The sequence below is a fragment of the Salvelinus sp. IW2-2015 genome, linkage group LG4q.1:29 (assembly GCF_002910315.2).
Source record: "Salvelinus sp. IW2-2015 linkage group LG4q.1:29, ASM291031v2, whole genome shotgun sequence".
NCBI lineage: Eukaryota > Metazoa > Chordata > Actinopteri > Salmoniformes > Salmonidae > Salvelinus > Salvelinus sp. IW2-2015.
This window is the reverse complement of record NC_036842.1, coordinates 68,901,118-68,922,644: the sequence shown is the minus strand read 5'-3', so window position 1 is coordinate 68,922,644 and position 21,527 is coordinate 68,901,118. Positions and strand designations below refer to the sequence as shown.

General features: G+C 43.2%; 2 protein-coding genes across 3 annotated transcripts; one reads left to right on the top strand and one right to left on the bottom strand.

Moving 5' to 3' along the window:
- The first annotated feature begins 4,089 nt into the window (after window positions 1-4,089).
- Window positions 4,090-10,178, top strand: LOC111962432 (zinc finger protein 710). 2 transcript variants are annotated; one of them, XM_070443061.1, is made up of 5 exons: window positions 4,090-4,145; window positions 6,113-7,594; window positions 8,479-8,670; window positions 8,759-8,933; window positions 9,359-10,178. In XM_070443061.1, exons 1-5 carry the CDS (start codon window positions 4,104-4,106, stop codon window positions 9,523-9,525), a joined length of 2,058 nt encoding a protein of 685 aa, XP_070299162.1. In that variant the 5' UTR covers window positions 4,090-4,103; the 3' UTR covers window positions 9,526-10,178. The 2 variants fall into 2 exon arrangements, with proteins under 2 accessions (XP_070299162.1, XP_023841285.2); XM_023985517.2 differs by having other exon boundaries at window positions 6,113-7,624.
- A 900-nt stretch (window positions 10,179-11,078) lies between these two features.
- Window positions 11,079-20,917, bottom strand: LOC111962433 (isocitrate dehydrogenase [NADP], mitochondrial). The gene is made up of 11 exons (XM_023985518.2): window positions 20,710-20,917; window positions 16,315-16,406; window positions 14,965-15,130; window positions 14,601-14,761; window positions 14,376-14,519; window positions 13,882-14,018; window positions 12,631-12,782; window positions 12,405-12,517; window positions 11,993-12,090; window positions 11,635-11,727; window positions 11,079-11,443 (listed from the first exon to the last, which is right to left on the bottom strand). Exons 1-11 carry the CDS (start codon window positions 20,822-20,824, stop codon window positions 11,359-11,361), a joined length of 1,356 nt encoding a protein of 451 aa, XP_023841286.2. The 5' UTR covers window positions 20,825-20,917; the 3' UTR covers window positions 11,079-11,358.
- Window positions 20,918-21,527: the final 610 nt, after the last annotated feature.

Here is a 21,527-nt window from a genome sequence, read left to right as displayed (position 1 = left end):
AGCTTAATTACACTGGCTAATCATGCTTGAGGCACACCATTATATCAGTGTGCCATGCAGAGGTGAGGTGAGGCTGGTGTGGCTTTGACTCTGGGCCTGGCTGCTTCCTGATACATGTCTGAGATGGGAGGTCAGATAGGCTACTAGACCACAAACAACATGAACCCACAGGACTGATCACAAGCCCAGGTTCAAAACCAGAGAGGGAAGTGATTTCTTTGTAAGTTTTTTTTCACGTCGTTGTTTCCCAGGGCGTAGAGAATGTGAGGGGGTTAACTGGAAAGACACTGGTCAGAGACACTTTCTCTACCCCACTTGAAATGTGAATATACACCAAGTGTACAAAACATGCTGCTCGTTCCATGACAGACTGACCAGGTGAATCCAGGGGAAAGTTATGATCCCTTATTGATGTCACTTAAATCCACTTCAATCAGTGTAGATGAAGGGCAGGAGACAGGTTAAATAAGGAGTTTAAGCCTTGAGACAATTGAGACATGGATTGTGTATGTGTGCCACTCAGAGGGTGAATGGGCAAGACAAAATATTTAAGTGCCTTTGAACGGGTTATGGTACTAGATGCCAGGCGCACCGGTTTGAGTCTGTTAAGAACTACAACTCTGCTGTGTTTTTCACACTCAAAAGTTTCCCATGTGTATCAAGAATGGTCCACCTCCCAAAGGACATCCAGCCAACTTAACACAACTGTGGGAAGCATTGGAGTCAACATGGACCAGTATCTTTGTGGATGCTTTCGACACCTTGTAGAGTCCATGCCCCGACGAATTGAGGCTGTTATGAGGGCAAAGGGGGGTGCAACTCAATATTAGGACGCTCCTAATGTTTTGTACACTCAGTGTATATCTTGAAGTCTTTAGTTGTTTTTTGCAAATGGTTACTAGTAGGTCTAATGGAGGTGCAGACTCAATGTCCAAAGCTTAGCGTTACCCTGAGTTACCATAAGATCTGATGCCATTCTCCCCACTCTGTCACTATGATGAATGAAGATGTCTCTGAAGCACTGGCTATGTGAGCTCAATGCACAAGGGAGTCAGGGGAACATATGGAGAAGGAGGGTGGGGGTGTGTGTGTGTTTGTTTGTGTGTTTTAACAAAGACACACAGTAAGATATTTTGTATGTACAATCAATACGTGTCCCACGGTATAATTCCATGTCACTATTAGTAGAAGTCCCTCTTCACAGGGTAAGGCTAACCTCTGGCAGCTGAGTCTCTCTCTCTCTCTCTCTCTCTCTCTCTCTCTCTCTCTCTCTCTCTCTCTCTCTCTCTCTCTCTCTTGAGCGAAACTGTTTCAAATCTGACTCACTGAGATATGTTACGTTGGATATTATGGGGTTCTCTCTTCCAGATCATAGCATGTAAAGAACCAGTCTGTGAGATGTAAGAGAAACTTATTACAGTACACACGACAACCATTTCATAAGTGTGTGTTGTTTAGAGCTCAGGGCGGGAGGGAACTGAAAGTGTGTGTTGGTGTCAGTGTGTTGCCTGTTCCACTTCCAGGCATACTCACACACACAGTGGAAACACTATTAGTGATACACTAGTGAGAGCTGGGCATGGCTTCACTTCCTCTGTTTTCTCAGTAGGAATCCATGTGGCAACTGTGGAACACCTACAGAGCGGTGACATGAGGGCTCTCATTATTCATTGTTGTTTCTCTCTCTCTCTCTATCATATTAGTGCTGGTTCCAGCACAGCCCAGATGTATAGCAGATGGGCAACTGGACAGGTTCTGTGTTGTTGAAGATGTGGGCCTGGAACGGAGCCAGTGTGTTCCTTCCCAAACTTTTGTTGTCTAGTCTTTTTCATTTTCCCCATAGGCTAGTTCTGTGTTGTTTAATGTACGTGGCCCTTGTTGTTTCTCATGTGGTTTCTTTGTCTTTCAGCTCTTATTCTTTGTTTCTTCCTTGCTCCTTCTATTTTCTTTCCCTATTCTCTCGACTTCCTGCTATCTCTCCCCTCACGCACACCCTCACATCATCTCTCTCTCCTCGCTCTCACTCCCTATCTTCTTCTCCCTCCTCTCTCTATCTCTCTCTCATTCTCACAGCATTCCCAACTGCTGATGATTGATCAAGGTTTTCAAAGGTTTCCTTTCCTGTTATTTAGGGGAGAATATTATGCTCTATACAATTAGGATTGGCACGTGTTCATATAGTGTGTGTGTGTGTGTGTGTGTGTGTGTGTGTGTGTGTGTGTGTGTGTGTGTGTGTGTGTGGTGTGTGTGTGTGTGTGTGTGTGTGTGTGGTGTGTGTGTGGTGTGTGTGTGTGTGGTGGTGTGTGTGTGTGTGTACAGTCAGTGCTTATCACAGCATAACTTCCATGTCACTACTAGTAGAAGTCCTCCTCACGGATAAAGTTGACCCTGGTAGCTGAGTCTCTCTCTCACTGAGGATGTTATCAAATCAGTCTATCACTGATCTATCCATAGTGTGGTTGTGGACAGTAGTACTCTGTCAGGGATATTGATCTGTTGTTTGACTTAAAGAGAAGCCATGGTCATATAAAGCGTACTGGCTCATTATAAGATCATCCGAGTTGGACCATGACTACCTAGTACACACCTAAGCACACACTGATCCTAAGCTCAGCCGCAGGTACTTTGCGCACTGTTTTCTGAAACAGCCTGAAATATTTCTGGAAGTTCAATAGTTAATGTTTCTTGCTTGTTTTCCTTTTCCTCTCTCTCTCTCTTTTCTCTCTCTCTCTTCTCTCTCTCCTCTCTCTCTCGCTCCCTCTCTCTCTCTCCCTATCTTTTCTCTTTCTCTTTCATTCCCTCGCTCTCACCCCTCGTCTCTCTTATTCTGCACCCCCCCTCTCTCTTTTGCTGAAGGACTCTTCTTTTTTATTTTCACACTCCCATCCTTTTTTCTTATTTTTTCTCTTCTTCTTTCCTCTAGCCCTCCTCCCCTTCTCTTTCTTTCACTGCATTTTCTTTCAGCCTCCTCTCTTCTATCTCTCCCATCCCCACCCTCTCGAACTCCCCCTCCTCTTCTATTTTTTCTCTTTTCATTCTTTCTTTCTCTTTCTTTTACCACATCTTTTTCTTATGCTTTGCTCTCCCTCCCCAGTCTCTCCTATCCTTCTTCCTCCTTTTTTGCTGCATTCTGTTCTTCTCCCCCTCCCCTTCTCTTCTTTCTCTTCTTTTTTCTTCTGTTCTCTAACCCCCTTCCTCTCCTCTTGCCTCATCCTCTCCCTCTTTCTTCCTTATCTCTCTCCCCATGTCTGTCTCACTCCCTCCTCTCTTTCTGCCTGCTTTTCTCGTCTTTCTCCTCTTTCATTTGTCATCATTTTTCTACTGAGATGTCAGACAGTGGTACACTTAACTGGTCTCACTTTTAATACATTTAATTTAAGAAATAAAGCAAACAACTACATATTCTTAGAAAGTAAATATTTTTTGCATATCTTCAGTCCACTATTTTTGTGACAATTAGCCCTGACAGCACACTACACCCATACTCTGTGTGTGTGTGTTGTGTGTGTGTGTGTGTGTGGTGTTGTGTGTGGCGCGACACACGAGGAGCAACTGATTAGATGTTTATAATTGTTTGTGTGTTGGAGTATGCTTGCAAAAGGAATGCAAGTATGAGTGTGATAAGAGAGCTAGGGTTTCTGTGTGCCTTAAAGACAAATGTGTGTTGAAGGGTCATGCTGAATTGTGTGTGGTGAGAAAGAGAGAGGAAATGTGTGTGCTGTATGTATGTGTGTTTGTCTTTGTGAGTGAGTGAGTGAGGGGGGAGGAGAGAGAGGGAGAGAATGAAAAAGGAGAGGGGAGAGAGAGAGAAGTGAGATGTAGGAAGGAAGGGGTAGGGAGGGAGAGAAAGAAAGAAAGAAATGGGTGATTGTGGTGTGTGTGTGTGTGTGTGTGTGTGTGTGTGTGGTGTGGTGTGTGTTGTGTGGTGTGTGTGTGTGTGTGTGTGTGTGTGTGTGTGTGAGAAGGGGGCAGGGGAGGCGGGGCCGGCACAGTCAGTTCCTGATAACAGCAACAGTAGGAGGAGGATGAGTCGTGGGACGCCAACTCTCCCACAGATATAAATAGGAGCTGGATTTTTTTACTCCACTCAGTTCTCCTGAAGGATGAGATCCCTGAAACACCTGAAACATCAACCAGAACATGTGGTGAGTTGTTAGCCTATCCTCTGAGACGTGATTACAATACTAGTTCAGATAGTGGGGTTGTTTTAAAGGTGGTTACACTGTGTCTCTCAAGTCAAAGGAGATGACTTTTCTACATAGAGTAACTGCAGCAAGAACATATTTTACAGATAAGACTAGACTACTAACTATTCTCTGTCTCTCCACAATTTGCTAGGCTATTGTTAATATTGGTTTCATTGTTTGACATTTTGTCTTAAACTTACTACAACTTAAATGTTTAACTATGGATTCTTGCAATTACTATCTTGCTTTCTGTTTCTCTGTATTTTGTTTTCATTTTCCTGCCTTTCATTTTGTCGTGTTTTTTCTCCTTCCTTCCCTCTCTATCCCTCCCTCCTTTTCTCTTTCTCTCAACTCACTCTGTCTCTATCTGTCTCTTCACTCCCAACCCCTCCCTCTCCTTTTCCTTTCTCTCCCTCTTCCCTTCTCTCTCACATGCTCACTCAATCTCTCCCTTCCCTCCTCCTCTTCCTCCTCCCTTCTCTTTCTTTATCTTCAGCCCCTCCATCTCATTTTCTCTCCCCTCCTCCCGCATCCTCCGCCAATCTCCTCTCTCTTCCTCCTCTCCTTCTTTCTCTAATCACAGGCCACACACACAAACACACACAGATAGAGAGAGAGAGAGATACACACCTACTCACTCTGTTCTCTATCAAACACACAGTTTGTCCTTGTTGACTACTTTAAAGCAGTAATTATAAATGACGTGGTTATCAGGGCATCCAGGTCTACACAACTCTTTCCTTCCTTCCTTCCTCTCTTCTCTCTCTCTCTCTCTCTTCTCTCTCTCATCTTCTCTCTCTCCTTCTCTCTCTCCTCTCTCTCTCTCTCTCTCTTCTCTCTCTCTCTCGTCTCTCCGTCTCTCTCTCTTTCCCCATCTCTCCATCCTCTGTCTTTTCTTCAGTATGTATTATGAAAGGTAGCAGCTCACGATGTGTGGTAGTGTATGACCTAGACTAAGGTGTAGGCCTATAAAGAGACAGGTCATTAATTTTCCCATCACTACACCAGGTTTGTAGGAAACAACTGAACGTATCGGGGTACTACTGACGTGTCATGTATCATGGAGCTGAGGCTTGGTCATGCCAGCATTCAGCTTTCTTCTAGTTCCACTCTGTTTTACCTTTTGAAACATCTAGAGGGCAAACACAATCATTTGTAGTTTATCATGCTGCATATCAGTTTAAACCACAACATTACTCTTATGTATAAGTCTTGAATACAGAAAGATTTGAGAGTTCACCTCTCAATCCTATTTCTGTCATGGTTATAACTGAGTCTGTCATGTGTGCAAGGCAGACAGCTAGGCTTGCTCCTCATGAATGGGACTGATAGATAGCCCCAACCTTCAGCCCAGTGATGATGAACCCAGCATGTTCAGCCTGGCCAGGGCCACTCTGGACTCTACAGGAAGCTCTGTGGACAGGCCACGGAAGTCCACTTCCTGGTTGGACCTGCATCCCATTTCTGTTCCTTATTATTTTAAAGGATGTCAAGGAAGGAAGCGGGGCTCAGGCACAGATCGGCCTTATCTCCTCCATCTAATGTTCTCTACTGGATTCAGAGCAAAGAAGCCCGGCGTTGTCAGAATGCGGCTGACTGTCTCTAGCAGGCTAACACTGTCTGGAAAACATTCTTGTAACAGTGGAGTTGTAGGGAAGGAGGGTTGCATAACAAACAAATGTCAGACCACTTCAGAGATCTTAAGGGCTATCCTTAATCATTATTCCCACCACACACACCTACCATTGATTTCTTAGGAATCCATATCACTTAGAGAGATCTGTTGGTCAGTCCTTGTAGTTAAGCAATATGTGTAAGCAACGTGTCTTATGTTATAAAGCAATCTCACTGCTGAATACATGTCCTTGTGTGATGTGGGCTGCTGCTGTGTGCTGACCTGATCAGTGCTGTGTGTGTGTTCTCAGGAGGAGGAGAGTGGCCGTCTGGTGCGGTGCTACCCCAAGGTGATGGAAGGCCAGGTGGATGCAGGAACACAGACAGATCCCGTGGTGGTGCTGTCTCTAGCCCAGGCTGCTGTCCTGGGCCTCATCTCCCAGAATGAGATCTTTGGAGCCACCATTGCCCCCAATGGCTTCTACATGGGTGAGCCCAGGGAGTATGGCAGGACCCCTCCTCCTCCAGAGGGCATGGAGTATGAGTACGCTGACCAGCTGATTGGGGCCAACGGAGACTACCTGGCTGAGCCTGTAGGGGGGTCAGAGCCCCACAGGAATGAGAGGAGGCGCCCCGGGCCCAGAGGGAGAACCAGGGGGCCCAGGAATGAAGCGGGAGCGCCAGGGGAGCCTCACAAAGTCCCCAGCGTACAGACTCAGGTCAAAGGGGAGAGGGGAGAGTCTGAAACCCTTCCGTCCTGCATCCACATGGCGAAGAGCCCTAGCAGCCCAGGCAAGATGGAGGAGCCAGCCACTCACAGAGGGCCTCTGAAGGAGGAGCAGAGCTGTGGTAACTGTGCTGTGTGTGTGAGAGAGACGTCCAGTCAGACCAAGAAAGACACTCGGCCAGAGGAGAGGAGAGGGAGAGGAGGAGAGGGGCAAGAAGAGGAGTTAGCTGAGGACGGAGTGTTGAACCTCAAGACAGGAGGAGACAGGGGAGACAGTCCCAATCCCATCATGAACCACTACTTTGAGTCCAGCGAGGTGGCCTATGAGTCTGCTGACGTGGCCGTGGGGGACTATGACGAGAGCAGCCAGGGCATGCTGTGGGCTGCAGACGCTGAGGGGATAGCCAGGCGCATGCAGATCGACCGGCTGGACATCAACGTCCAGATAGATGAGTCCTACTGCGTGGATGTGGGAGAGGGCCTGAAGAGATGGAAGTGCCGCATGTGTGAGAAGTCGTACACCTCCAAGTACAACCTGGTCACCCACATCCTGGGCCACAACGGCATCAAGCCCCATGAGTGCCTGCACTGTGGCAAGCTGTTCAAGCAGCCCAGCCACCTCCAGACCCACCTGCTCACCCACCAGGGCACCCGGCCACACAAGTGCACCGTGTGTAAGAAGGCCTTCACCCAGACCAGCCACCTGAAGAGGCACATGCTGCAGCACTCCGACATCAAGCCTTACAGCTGCCGCTTCTGTGGCCGAGGCTTCGCCTACCCCAGCGAGCTCCGGTCCCACGAGAACAAGCACGAGAACGGCCACTGCCACTTGTGTTCCCAGTGTGGTATGGAGTTCCCCACCCACGCCCACCTGAAGCGCCACCAGACCAGCCACCAGGGCCCCACCACTTACCAGTGCACCGAGTGCAACAAGTCCTTTGCCTACCGCAGCCAGCTGCAGAACCACCTCATGAAGCACCAGAACGTAAGGCCCTACGTCTGCCCAGAGTGTGGCATGGAGTTTGTCCAGATCCATCACCTCAAGCAGCATGCCCTCACTCATAAGGTACTAATACCGCAAGCCCTCACCGACCAGGTACTGAAACTCCACTGACTTTTGATGGTCCATATATTACATGATGCTCTAGGTCATCAAGTAGTCTGCTTCTAATGAGTCACAAACCCCTTGATTAATGTGATAAACACTAAGATAAGGGCTGTAGTGTGTTGCTCAATATTCCCATAAATTCAGACTTTAAGAGGCAGAGACAGATGGGGTTAGGTGAACTCAGAGGTATATCAAAATATCTAAAGGCTGTTATTCCTATTGCCCCAACCAGTTGCAGTGTAAACATAGCCTTCAAAGTGCTTGGTTCATTGTATTTGGCCTGACCTCTTCCTGTATGTGCTTTGTGCTGTGAGGTGTGTCATACCAACTCATACCTTTTTTATGCCTGATCCTACAGTCTATGCTCTGATCTCAACCATGATTCATCCTAGACCCTCGCTCTTAGTAATTATAGTGTCACATTAACAAAGTATTTACTCAAATATTGGCTTACAAATACTGTTACGAATAATTACACTTATTTTTAGTGTTCATCAAAATCTAGGCGTATCCAAACATTCATGTTAACGTTTTAACACGCTTTTCAATACTAAACATGCACCTTTCCATATTGTGAGAGCATCACAGGCTCAGAGCCAACACTTGGTGGAGCTAATGTGTATGCATCAAGTTGCGCCATTAAGCAAGGATTTCACGTCTACCGTACAGCAATTACACATCCTGCGCTGACCTATGATTTCTCTGTGTTTGTGTGTGTATGCTTCTCTATAATAACAACCAATATTTGTTAATTTCAATGTCTCTGTGAAACCATAGCTTGCTGTTTATCAACAAGAAAATTATCTAATTCATTAAATTGCCAACCCTCGTTATTTTCCCAGGGTATGAAGGAATTCAAATGTGAGGTGTGTGCCCGGGAGTTCACCCTCTCTGCTAACCTCAAGAGACACATGCTGATCCATGCCAGCATCAGGCCCTTCCAGTGTCACGTCTGCTTCAAGACCTTCATCCAGAAACAGACCCTCAAAACACACATGATCGTCCACCTGCCTGTCAAGCCTTTCAAGTGCAAGGTAAGAAGAGTAGGTCTCAATAGACAGCATGGGTTGAGTTCCACTGTTTCCAGAGTGTTGAGAGTATTGTTATTCTATTGTGTTCCAGGTGTGTGGCAAATCTTTCAACAGAATGTACAACCTCCTGGGCCACATGCACCTCCACGCTGGCAGCAAGCCCTTCAAGTGTCCTTACTGCTCCAGCAAGTTCAACCTGAAGGGCAATCTGAGCCGACACATGAAGGTCAAACACGGCATCCTGGATGCTTCACCAGATGGACAAGGTGACTAACATCAGTACCATCCATCAGTTTGTACCTTATGTCAGTTATGATTTGGTCATGGATTAATGCAATACCATGTAAAAAATAAAATAATGTTAACATAATGTTAATTTCTCAGATACACTTCAGATTTCAATGGGCGTCATGTTGCGTTGTTGTCAGTCAGTCTGCCCTTAATGCACTTTGACTCAGCATGTACTGTAATCTACTGGCCAAGTGTTTTGGTGCTTTTCTGCCGCTCTTCTCCCTCTGTGTTTTGTAAATATAGAAGTTCTTGGATTAGACATTCCTGTCTCTATCAGTGGAGAGTGATAGGGAGGCAGGGGAAGGGGAGGACTGTATTGTCCTCTGAGGCTGGGAGTTGCTGTGTGTGTGTGAGAGGACAAGATGGGCTCATGAGTGTGTCTGTGCATTTCCTTCCTCAGAAGCCCCGCCTGACATAGAGAACCAGGAGGACTACGATGAAGAGAACCTTGAATTCAGCGAACGAGAGAACCTGGCCAGTATCAACACACCAGACATCGCTAAACTGTCTGAATTGGAGTATTATAGCAGCTACACCAAGGGTGCAGGGCGCTACAACACAGCATGAATGATGACAAAAGACCCCATATTGAGTTAAAGTGTAAACTAATAAAGGGAGGTAGTGCCGCTAGCAGTTTGAAGTGGTGGAATCTGCCCATTCATATGCACTGGAATCTCGGTTTTCTTGCTGATATTCATTGGGAGTGAGAGACAGGTCATTTTGGATTGTACATTTCTCATCGGCACCTTGTTTTGTATTGAAACGTGACTTCACCTCTAGGTGCCACAACATTGTGATTGATGTGTTCATGTGAAAAAGGTCATATCTGAAAATAAATAATCTAACCTCCTGGGAGAGTCCTACTCAACATACATCCCAGAGGTCTGGGGATGTCTGTAAGCACACTTTTTAGGGAAACAAATGTGATAGTGAAATGCACTTACACAAGACAATCCCTAGCAAGTGTGTGGATAAGTCAGAATACAGCTGAGTATTATTGCTTTTACTAACATGTATAGAAATGAATACAGGCCAGTCAATGTCCTCTGTTCATGTCCCTTACCAAAGCTGATACCATTCAAGCAGTTCATGTGAACCAACCATTTATTTTTTTTTTTTACTTCCCAGGTTAACATTTTATACTGTGAGTAGTTTCAACTAGTTCTAGGATTTTAATTTCATTGTTATTTGCAATGTGCAGAAATAAATAATTCGCCCAGTGTCAGACTCCACTGATATTGCTCATGCCATCAATTTATAGCCCCATGTGACCAGCTTGATTTGAACTTCTTGCATTGTCACTTTTGTCCCCAGTCAAATAATTCTATTGATGCAGACCACATCTTAGTGTGCTAAAAGCTAAATAAATGATATTGCTCTTCCGATGTAGCCACCATTTACCAAAGAATCTGACCAATTCTGGGCCATATTGCCAAACACAATAGCAGTCTAGTGACACCCTTTCTCTGCATAGTAGAGCTTGATTTCATGTTGCCCAATAGACTTTGGGCTTTATCCTCCCCAAAGTATGTTTAAAAAGATTACCATGAAGACACAAGTGCAGTTTCATTTTTCATGATACATCACAATTTATGCCCCATGCAAGCCTTTATGGGACAGATCTCAAAAGCAAATGCAGCCCCTGAATACGCATGGTGGTTTTGGTTCAGGGCGGAGTCTCAACAGGAACGGTCCTAAAACTTTGGACAGCAATTAAGTGCCCTGGAGTGTGCTATCCATCATGCTGCACACTGGTCTAAAGTGATGAACGACAACTCCCAACATCACAGGGCCACAGACCCAGCTGACAATTTGGGAAATTCACTATATTTCTTTCCCTGCTTAATTTTACAGACATCACCTGCAAACTAGGTATCAATACACAATGTTGATGTGCGTTTAATAAACAAAATGCAAATTTGAGAGAACTATTTAGAGGGGGGAAAAAATATCTGGAACTTGAATGGCTTTCTGTGTTACACATTGGTGTGGAAATATCCTGTTGCTAGAACTATGTAAAATGTGTACCAGACAATACTGTAAAATAATAAATTTATTTACCTTTAAAATCAGTGTGCTCCTTTTATCATAGAATATTAAAATGAGGCAGAACACAAGCATAGGATCAAACGAGATGTATTAGCAAATATTCTTGACATGGCCATGTTTCTTTGAAGGCATAATACAGTATCGGAATACAGTACTTCATTACAAAAATAGAACCCTGGAAATAGGGACAGGAGTGCTAGATGGAACAGATCAAAAGTACGATCACAATCTGACACACTACATATTACTTCTTTCTTCAGACAATATGCATGTGGCTATCTGACCCAAGTTAAAAATGAGGTACAAAAACAGGACAATGTCACTTTCAGGCTAGCTGCACTCTTCAGTCCTTCACTTGCCCAGAGCTTTGTCCAGGTTATTCTTGATGGCGTCCAGGAAGTCCTCAGTGTTGACGTAGTGCTCATTCAGCTTGCATCTGCAATGAAAGGACACAAGTTACTCAGTCAAGGCCCTGTCCCTAAGAGTCATGCACACTTCAATAACAGGTAAAAATCCAATGATTCTCTCCCCCCATGATTATAATACAAAAACAAGACAATGATCCAAGCATTAATAAACATGTTAGGCAGATCAATAATTTAGTAAATGCAATAGTAATGAGCTCACTTGGAAAGGCCGTGAATGCAGCCGGCAAGGTCCTTAGTCATAACGCCACTCTCAACGGTCTCCACACACACCCGCTCCAGAGTCAGAGCGAACCTGCAGGTCAAACAGACAAGACTTCAGTAATAGTCACAACAGCTGACCTGTGAATCTAAAACACTGCCATTTGTCTGGCAAACACTAATGGAATAGGACAGTGGGACTTTTACAGCACAGCTGCTTGTTGTATGATAATTAATTCACTTCATGGTACAGTATATGAAGACTTAAGTTAAAGCCAAATGTGATCAGTAAATGATCATATCTAGTGACAATCTGTTTAAAAAAATCATTTAAAAGACTAGCTCAATTAATTTCTTACTTGATCAGGTCAGGGTTGCCATCAAGTTTACCCCGGTGCTCAAGGCCTCTGGTCCAAGCAAAGATGCTGGCAATGGGGTTGGTGCTTGTTGGGTTTCCCTAAAGGTGGACAAAGGTCACAGTTTAACTATGGAAATACTGATACTTTACGGATCATGTAAAAGCAGGTACAAAATAGGACTACAACAATCCCATGGTGATGGATAATTTCTTTCAGCCTATGAAGTCATTTTGGCAGCATAGTTCCCACCACAAGACGGCACTGTTCATACACAAATCAACCAGGCAGACATTAAAACAGAGAGACACTAATTTGACTCCTCCCATACCACTGTTGCATGCGCCATGATTTATGCTTCTCTAAATATAGACCTAGGGTTGTAATGGAGGCAGTTAGTACTAGAGTGACTAACCTTTTGGTGCTCGCGGTAGTGCCTGGTCACTGTGCCATGGGCTGCCTCTGCCTCAATGGTCTTGCCATCGGGACACACCAGCACTGACGTCATCAGACCCAGAGAGCCGAAACCTGTGAAGAACCCATACAGTATGTCAGTCACCCATAGTCAAACCTGTTACAAGGACTATTTTCATCCAAACTCATTTCATTTGAAGTGAGGTGTAAATTTCCTAATTCCTCACCCTGAGCCAAGATGTCAGACTGTACATCTCCATCGTAGTTCTTGCAGGCCCACACGAAGGCACCATCGGACTTCAGCACCTGGGCAACCATGTCATCAATGAGCCTGTGCTCGTACCAGATCTTCAGCTTGTCAAACTCTGGCTTGTAATTCCTATGGACACAAACAATATGGTAGTGAGTGCAGCAGGGGTGTGAAAGTTTAAACGACATTGGGATCGATAACATTTAGAACAATCCCTAACCGAAAACCCTTTTTTAATTATTTTTACAAAATTATAGTCACAGTGCAGTTCACAAAACTACCACTAACAGACCCCAATAGTTTTTTTTATTACAAATACCTTATGCAACAATGCTGTAACGTTAGGAGATATGTATCTTTCAAATTATTTGACACGGATATAAAGTGACAGGAGCGAAGTCCTGTATGGCAATATTTTGAGACGTTAAGAGGTGATGAAATGCAAACTTTGTGATGCGGAATTGAGCTACAGTTGCAGTACAGGTGCAATGCTGAAAGGGACAACCCAACCAGTTTCTGGTAGCAGTGCGATAAGAGACAGTGAGAAAATCACAGCGCTGATTACAGAAATGATTGCAGTTGATATGCAGCCATTGTCCATGGTAGAGGATGTCGCCTTCAATACTCTAACAGCATATCTAAAATAAAAGACTACAAATGCCATGTCTAAAAACCGTGATGGCCCTGATGAAGAAATTGTACAATGATTGCTCTGCAAGTACAAGTAGGGTTTTCACTAGTTACCACTGCCACAGTCAAACTCTCCACTGTAAAAATTAATTCAATTTTTTTTAATTCTCTTTTTGGCCTTAATTTAAAGGTCAGGCATAAGGTTAGCAGTGTAGTTGAAGTTAGGATTAAAATAACGTTAAGAAGAGAAATTGTAGAAATAGGTCGGCTTTATGACTTTGGTACCTAGTGACGACCGGTATGTAGGTAGCCAGGACTGTGGTAGAGTGAAGTGCATTGCCCCCCCCAGCGGTCATACACAGAACCATATCTGAATTGTGAATTTGCTTCATTTTATGATTTAACAAGGTTTAAAATGATTTTTAAAAAGTGCAGTTTAAACGTTAAGAGAAATGGTACATTTCTCACAACCCTAGAGTGCAGTGCATTACACCATATAAACTATACAAGGAACCCCATGAACCAGGAAGAAACAACCAATATTTTACTCCCTAACAGGTTAAGGTTAAAGAGGTCATAAAAAGCAACAAATACTAACGCCTGGTAGATTTCCTCAAAGATGTCCTTGAATCTACCATCGTAGGCTTTGAGAATGGTGTTCTTGGTACTCAGGTAGAGGGGCCACTTCTTGCCAATGGCGTACTGAAAGCAGCTGTGCGCAAAGCCTGAAATAGACTGTGGTGGAATAGAAAGAGAACATGGGTCACCCCAAGTGTAGGTCATAAGCAGCAGTACAGAGGTTACATCCTTCTGGCTATTAACCCCCCGATTAGTTCGCACTTCACACTTCCATTTCCACTAGACAAGTTGAAAGTCTGCCACATGACCTCTGATATTGTCAAATCAAACACTCCTGCTCATGATGGTAAACAAACATGGTAAGGCAGGTTTACAGGAGGTGAACTCACTCAATGAACTACCACTTGAATCTCGTAGGGGAAAAAAAATAGGACAAAATAATGTCAGGTTTTTTGGGGGATCTAGTTGACAAAATAAAGTAATCTTAAGAAGTGAATGACGTGCTGAACTCGCCTCATCTGTGTTGTACATGCCCATTCCACAGCCACCTCCAGGAAACTTGTAGACCTCCCACTCCTGGCCTTTGCTCCCATCAGTAGGGGAGAAGACCATCTTGAACGTGCCTGGCTGGCTGATAACAAAGTCTGTAGCTCTGTACTGTAAAAACAATGGATAGGTTACAATCACATATACTGAAAACAAAAATAATACAATTTCTTTCATTTAGAAGGAACTTACCTGGTCACCAAAGGCATGTCTGCCAATGGTGATGGGCTGTGTCCAACCTGGAACGAGCCTGGGAATGTTCTTGCAGATGATTGGCTCACGGAAGACTGTGCCACCCAGGATGTTCCTGATGGTTCCGTTGGGGCTCTTCCACATCTTCTTCAGTTTGAACTCTGATGGAAAACAACAGTTCTCACATAACAGCAATATGGAAACATTTAAACCATCAACCGTAAGTTCCCATTAGTGACAAATAAATAAATATGTAAAGCAGTGTGTGAAGTTGAGTGACCCTTGGGGGGAGGGGGGGGGCATTTGGAGAAGGGATGAAACCTTAACAGTAAAACTATAAAATACTTAAATGCTATTCAAATACCTTCTACTCTTTGTTCATCGGGAGTGATGGTGGCACATTTAACAGCAACATGGTACTTCTGAGTGGCGATGGCAGAGTCGATGGTGACCTGGTCGTCAGTCTGATCACGGTATGGCAGACCCAGGTCGTAGTACTTCAGCTCCACATCCACGTTGGAGAGGATAAGCTGGAGTAGAACACATTGACAGGGGATTCAGAACTCAAACTGTCCAGCTGCAGGCTGTCACAGACAAAGATAGTTGACCTTACGTATAAACAGAAAGGAAGAGGCAAAGCGAGAGGATTTACGGCGCCCATAATCTGTCCAGGTGAGAGTCCGAGATTTGTGAAAAAGTGTTGAATTACATGAGGCGTATTTGATAAAATAGAAGTTTGGTAATGTTTAGGCTGTTAAAAATGTACGGATCCAAGTGGCATTCCGGGAACTGAGAAGAACAACTTAGTTGTGCCAGTCACACATATCTGGCCTCATTGCTAGAATGGTCCCATCGGACTTGGAGGAAATGTATTTCCATTGTTGGAGTAGTCACTCGACCATCTTGTCAATATAATAGATCTTTGGTATAATCTATTCAGAGGACAAGAGGATTCCAGACATTGTCTCAACAGTGAGCTATGACTGATGGTATGGATGTGCTTTAATCAATGTCCACAACACAGTCCAAGCACATAAGGGTCAAAATAACAGTAAGATAGTCAATTCAATATTGACATGAAATCTTTAAAAAATACAATGAATGCCATTTAGATACCACTCATTGTTTTTTATTTAACTAGGCAAGTCAGTTAAGAACAAATTCTTATTTACAATGACTGCCTACCAAAAGGCCTCCTGCAGGGGCTTGGATAAATATAAATACAAAATATAGGACGAAAACACACATCACGACAAGAGACACTACATAAAGAGAGACCTAAGACAACAGCATAGCATGGAAGCAACATGAAAACACAGCATGGTAGCAACACAACATGACAACATGGTAGATATAATAATTGTATCCTCATTCATGTGGTGTGATCCCATATCGTTTTACGTGGAACAATACGCATTAAACATGTTTAGTCAGAAAACGGGTCATGTTTTTCTTCCATTAATATTTATGTGCAGACTAATCCAATACACCATCTGCTATCTCCAGGAGGCGAGCAGCCAATGCAAGAGAGAAACCTTATAAAAACCCTCCCCCACAGCATACAGGCAATCTCCCAACACTCAGACACATAAACACTCTCAATCTGTGGGTCAGTCAGTTGTGTAAAAATAGACTAGTCAGAGAGCAATCCTCCCCTGGGTCTGAGACACCAGTGTCATCCCTCTACCCTCCTCCAATGGTCCCAGTTCAGCACCTTCTCTTTGATGAACTCCCAGATGATCCTGGTCATCTCATCTCCGTCCATCTCCACCACAGGCTGGGACACCTTGATACGTTTGTCCCCATCTGTCCAAAATAGAAGAGTGCATTAATGGCAACTGGCAGCCTGTGTCCCAATCTTGACCTACACCTAGTAGTGAAGAGCACCTATGTTGGCCTAGTTTAAATACAAAAGCTGCACAGCAACCAAAGTCTGTCATTATAGCTCATTACCATACACACACATTTATTATTATTATATATTTTTTTTATGATTACTTCATCTGTTTGACTGCAACATGCCCACCCAAAAACCAATGACAACCAATACTACAATATGCACTGGAATATTTTCTTTGAAAGTCTGAATATTCTAAAAGTCTCAGAAAAGATTTCATGAGCAGGCTCATGCTGCTTGGGAGGGTTCTAGAAACAGCTGATTCTCAATTAGGAGAGTTGTGAGATCAAAGTCACCTCATCCTACAAGACACTGCACTGTCATTTGCACTTCATGGTTTCATATCTCCATGAACAATTAGATATTCAGCTCTCTTAATGCCCATAACTAAAGAATGTTGACAGCTAGACATTTCTATTTTCCTTCATCTGTAGCTGCAATGCATCTTGCCCTCTGATTCACCCAGACAAGTAGTCCAATTATCTATTAGAAAACATGGCTCTGCTCCCACACAACTCTGCCTTTTAAAAGGCCCTGGCAGAAGGCAGGCCCTCACCCACTCTTCCAGATAGACCATGCAGTGGAGAGGGAGTGGAAAGGGGGAGGTGCAGGGAATCAAGTGACTTTCTGATGTTCCTGCCAAGTCTACGTTTCTACTGCTCCCCAGGACATCCAAGAAGTGTAGAGAAACAAAATGGCGGTATTCAGTAGAATGATCAAATAAGACCGCCACATGGACCTATGCTGTACGACAACCTTTATATTAAGTATACACAACATGTGACCTTTAGTGCGACTATGCACCTCTCAAAACAGCCTACTCCAGAAACTCTGTTGGACATTCACAAACCCTCTAAACAAGGTGTAAAATAAGGCCCATAACTTTGCCCGCCAGCAAAGAGATATTTTGTTTTATGTGTAATGTAAGTGCCTTAATGTGTTTGGACCCCAGGAAGAGTAGCTGCTGCCTTGGCAACAACTAATGACGATCCCTAATAAATACGGTAAGATATATATGGACTGCTTCGCTTACTCATCTCTGCCGCAAGTCTTCATTTAGGTCTACATTCCTTGGCCATGACCCAATAAAGATGTTCGGCAGTAGTCGCATACAGTAAAAGGGAGATTGAGTTATCTAGTTTACTGCATGCAATCAAAGGAAGACTCATTCAGTCATAAAGGACTTAATCCTTTGAGAGCCAATAGTTGACTTTGGTAGACATGCCATCACAACTGGCAACAATTAGGCCATCCTTCACTTTTGAATACTGTAGAGAACAGTTAGCAGAAATCAGATGTGTTTTGAGCAAAAATGTTGCCAGGTGTAAAAAGCTTACTGACACTGGGGTGAACTCTGAATGAAAGATTCATCACCCCCCTCCAAACATTTGTAAAGAAAAAAAGAAAAAAAAGAAAAGCTAAATCTGCAATACTCTTGTAACGTAAGATGTGCAAGGACAAGTTGAGAACGTGATCCGCAATGACAACTTGATGAAATTGTTTACCCAGAATGTGTACTTGAGCAGGAGCGATGACTACTATACTGAACAAAAATATAAAAAAGACAATGTAAAGTGTTGGTCATGTTTCATGAGCTGAATAAAAGATCCAATATTTTCCATAGGCAAAAAAGCTTCTCATTTTGCGCACAAATTTGTTTACATCCCTGTTAGTGACCATTTCTCCTTCGCCAAGATAATCCATCCACATGACAGGTGTGGCATATCAAGAAGCGGATTAAACAGCTTGATCATTACACGGGTCCTGGGTCAATAAAAGGCCACTAAAATGTGCAGTTGTCACATCTCAAGTTGAGGGAGTGTGCAATTGGAATGCTGATTGCAGGAATGGCCACCAGAGCTGTTTAAAGACGTTCATGTTAATTTCTCTACCATAAGCCACCTCCGTTTTAGAGAATTTGACAGTACGTCCACCAGCCTCACAACCGTAGACAACGTGTAACCACGCCAGCCTAGGACCTCCACATCCGGCTTCTAAGCTTTCACAAAACATGTTTATACATTAGTCATTAACATATGCAAAATATCAGTAGGAGGCCAACAGGGACACATGAGCAAACAGTCACTTGCAACTGGAGGGCTTATCTGAAAGATAGCTTGTCTTGTGTGATACAGGCCTTTTATATTCATATGACATGCACCTATTTGAGTAGTCAAGGACAATGCAAACCAAAATATCTTCATGCGCTTAACTCTTGAAGGTCAGATCATGGCTATGCTTATTCTGCTAACAAAATCTCAGTCAAGTGTGTTTAAGGTTATTTTTAAAAACATACATAAGGTCTAGGCTACATTTCAGGTCATCCATTTAAAACTGAACTTGGCTACTCTTCAAGAAGCATGAGATGAGCAAATTAAAGTAGTAATTTGTTTCTGCATACGCATTGAACGAAGTGTTTGTGTATGGTACAGATGACCAAAACATTTGTGGGTTATAACGTGGATTTATAGAACTCCATTTTCTGTATATCACTTTACCTTAAGTATGTTATACCAAATAAAATGACAAAAGTAGACCACTGAATTTTGACATATACTTGAAGGGTAGGGCAGTGGGAAGGCAAGTGTGTCATTGACAGAACAAATTGCTATATTTTGGAAATAGCACATGGTACCATACCCATTCATGCCTGTATTTAGAAATTCTTCCACTCAGCAAAATTCAAAGCTCCAGTTACAAGCAATAAAATGCTCCTGGCAGACAAAGTCCATCTTGTGACTGTAATAATAAAAATGGAACAATTTGACAATACCTTTATGAACATGTCAATTTAATCAAAGCAATACAAACTCAGATTAATGATATTTTTTTGGTTAAGAAAAGGTCAAATGTCACACCAAAACCATCCACCATGGATGGAAACTTTCAAACAATGATCATTGTAATACTTTAACAGAAGTGTTGCCTGTGATTGCTTTAAAAATCAGCCTAATCTTTTTACGTCTGTCCTTACAACCACAACAAGGGTATGACTGGATGGATAGTGGGTTGTTTTAACATGACCAAGGCCTTTAATCTATCTAGAGCCCCTTCATTGGAGTCAATCCTCACAAAACCCCATTCTAGACAAACACATCAGTGGCAGCAAGCTAGGTCACTTCTTCCAACACATAAATATCAGGATTAGGATTCAGAGACAACTTAGTGTAAAGCCTACATGTGTGCAGATAGAGGGGGAAACAAGCTACCCTTCAACTGACCTGCTACTTTATACAGTGCTTCAAAGTCAAAGAATAGAAGCGGCAGGACATTACAGCTAGCTACTAACAAAATAATACCATCTTAAATACCATCCATATTTTGGATTTTCTAATTTGAAAGTTAATCTGGAAGGTTATAGGGCATCTGTAAAATTATTAGGGAGGTCAAGATGATTTTTTAATCAGTGCCCGTCAAACAGCTTTCTTGATAGACTCCACAGTTGCGACATGGTTCAGTTATGCTGCTGGTTGGACGTAAAACTTCTGGCAGCCATTTCTCTGTTGCAGAGCCTTGTCCCACAATAGGCTGACCTTGGTAAAGGTTTCTTAGCAACAAAAAAAAAAAAGTGGCTAGAGCCAAACAATGGAGGTGTAAACATTGACAGTTATTAAAAATAATTGTATTAATGTATATTCTGTATTTCATACTGACACTATACATTTTTCCCACACCTAAAATAAATAAATACATTCACAAACGTTGCTCGCATGGTAAATGGTAATGGTCAGATTTGATATTTCAATATTTAGAATACATTAATCTAATATCGAGAACTTCATTTAGCCTAATTCGTTGTGATGCACTCTACTTTAGGCCAAAGGTGAAATGCATTTTTAAAATTTGTTTTTATAGACAACAAAGTGACAGACAAATATCCCTCGTCCCTCTTCCCCTCGCTACCGGTTTCTAGGTCAGGCAGATGACTCGCCTTGTAAACAAGTCAATTTTATGCACTGACAGCTAACGTTAGCCATTCACCGAGCAAATGTTGTACTATGTGCATTCGTGGAATAAATTGGCTAATTGAAGAATTTTTCATTTTAGTAGTAACAGTTACTTACCCATCAACCAAAATAAACAAACATCTAAAACTGCCCAAATGGGGCGCAAGAGACAGCTGCTACCTTAGCTAGCTAAAGTAACGGCGAGAAAGCTACACTGGATAGACTAACGTTACTTTGCCGGGCCACTATTTGGCTCAAAACTCACAATTCCTCTGTTGCAAACTCTGGGAGGTTGCAGCTGGCGCGAGCACAGCGGGGTTTTTGGAGAGAGTGGTCGCCGACCTAGAGAGAGAGCGGAGGACCTTCAAGTATCCAGCCATTATTTGCCCAAATTACTTGCAGATAATAACCGAGAAACTCCGAGCAAAGAAGGGCCGAAATGAACACCCGCTCACTGCAATATAGTCAGCACCTCCCCACCCACGCTTGACGCTACGTCACACAGTCAAAGACAATAGAGCAGGGAGGGACTTCTAACTAACCGTCCCAATCCGCATTGGGTATTTATGATTTTCATTCTGGGAGACTGGGTTGTCTGTGCAGCCATCCGTTCCTGTCTAGACTCTAGACAAGAGCCAGTTAACTTTCAGTTTTATTCATGACCGCGGGAAGTAGGGGTGCACCCCCTGAAAAATCTGACCAGATTATACTTTAAAAAAAAATACAATTAAAAAAATATATATATATTTTTTTTTATCACAAATTGTGCACTGGGCCTTTACCAGTCCTGTTTTAGCCTTCGATATAAGAAAGTACACTTAAAGCATTCCAATCCCGATTAAAATGCTATAGCTCCATTCCGTATTATCTGGCTCTAGGACCATGCAAAGCATTGCTCGGAGAGCAGATGCCAGCCTTTTCTGTCTCTTTTAGAAAGCAGATGGCAGACTGCCATTTGCTTTACCAGTCAGTCAGCTTTTAAGGCAGTGCGCTGATTGCTTTGAATTTGAATTCGTAAACAATGTGCCCTCAAATTTTTGGGGGGCACTGAACACATTTTAGGTCTTGTGAAAGGAAACTTGT

What these genes read in the sequence shown, in the direction of transcription:
- LOC111962433 (XM_023985518.2), bottom strand. Translation starts at nt 20,824, where the DNA reads ATGGCTGGATACTTGAAGGTCCTCCGCTCTCTCTCTAGGTCGGCGACC. An exon ending in GGGAGTTCATCAAAGAGAAG is followed by an intron (nt 15,131 to 16,314) that starts GTGCTGAACTGG and finishes GTTCTACTCCAG; the next exon opens with CTTATCCTCTCCAACGTGGA. An exon ending in TGCATTCACGGCCTTTCCAA is followed by an intron (nt 11,444 to 11,634) that starts GTGAGCTCATTA and finishes CTTTCATTGCAG; the next exon opens with ATGCAAGCTGAATGAGCACT.
- LOC111962432 (XM_023985517.2), top strand. Translation starts at nt 4,104, where the DNA reads ATGAGATCCCTGAAACACCTGAAACATCAACCAGAACATGTG. An exon ending in AACATCAACCAGAACATGTG is followed by an intron (nt 4,146 to 6,112) that starts GTGAGTTGTTAG and finishes GTGTGTTCTCAG; the next exon opens with GAGGAGGAGAGTGGCCGTCT. An exon ending in CGCAAGCCCTCACCGACCAG is followed by an intron (nt 7,625 to 8,478) that starts GTACTGAAACTC and finishes TTATTTTCCCAG; the next exon opens with GGTATGAAGGAATTCAAATG.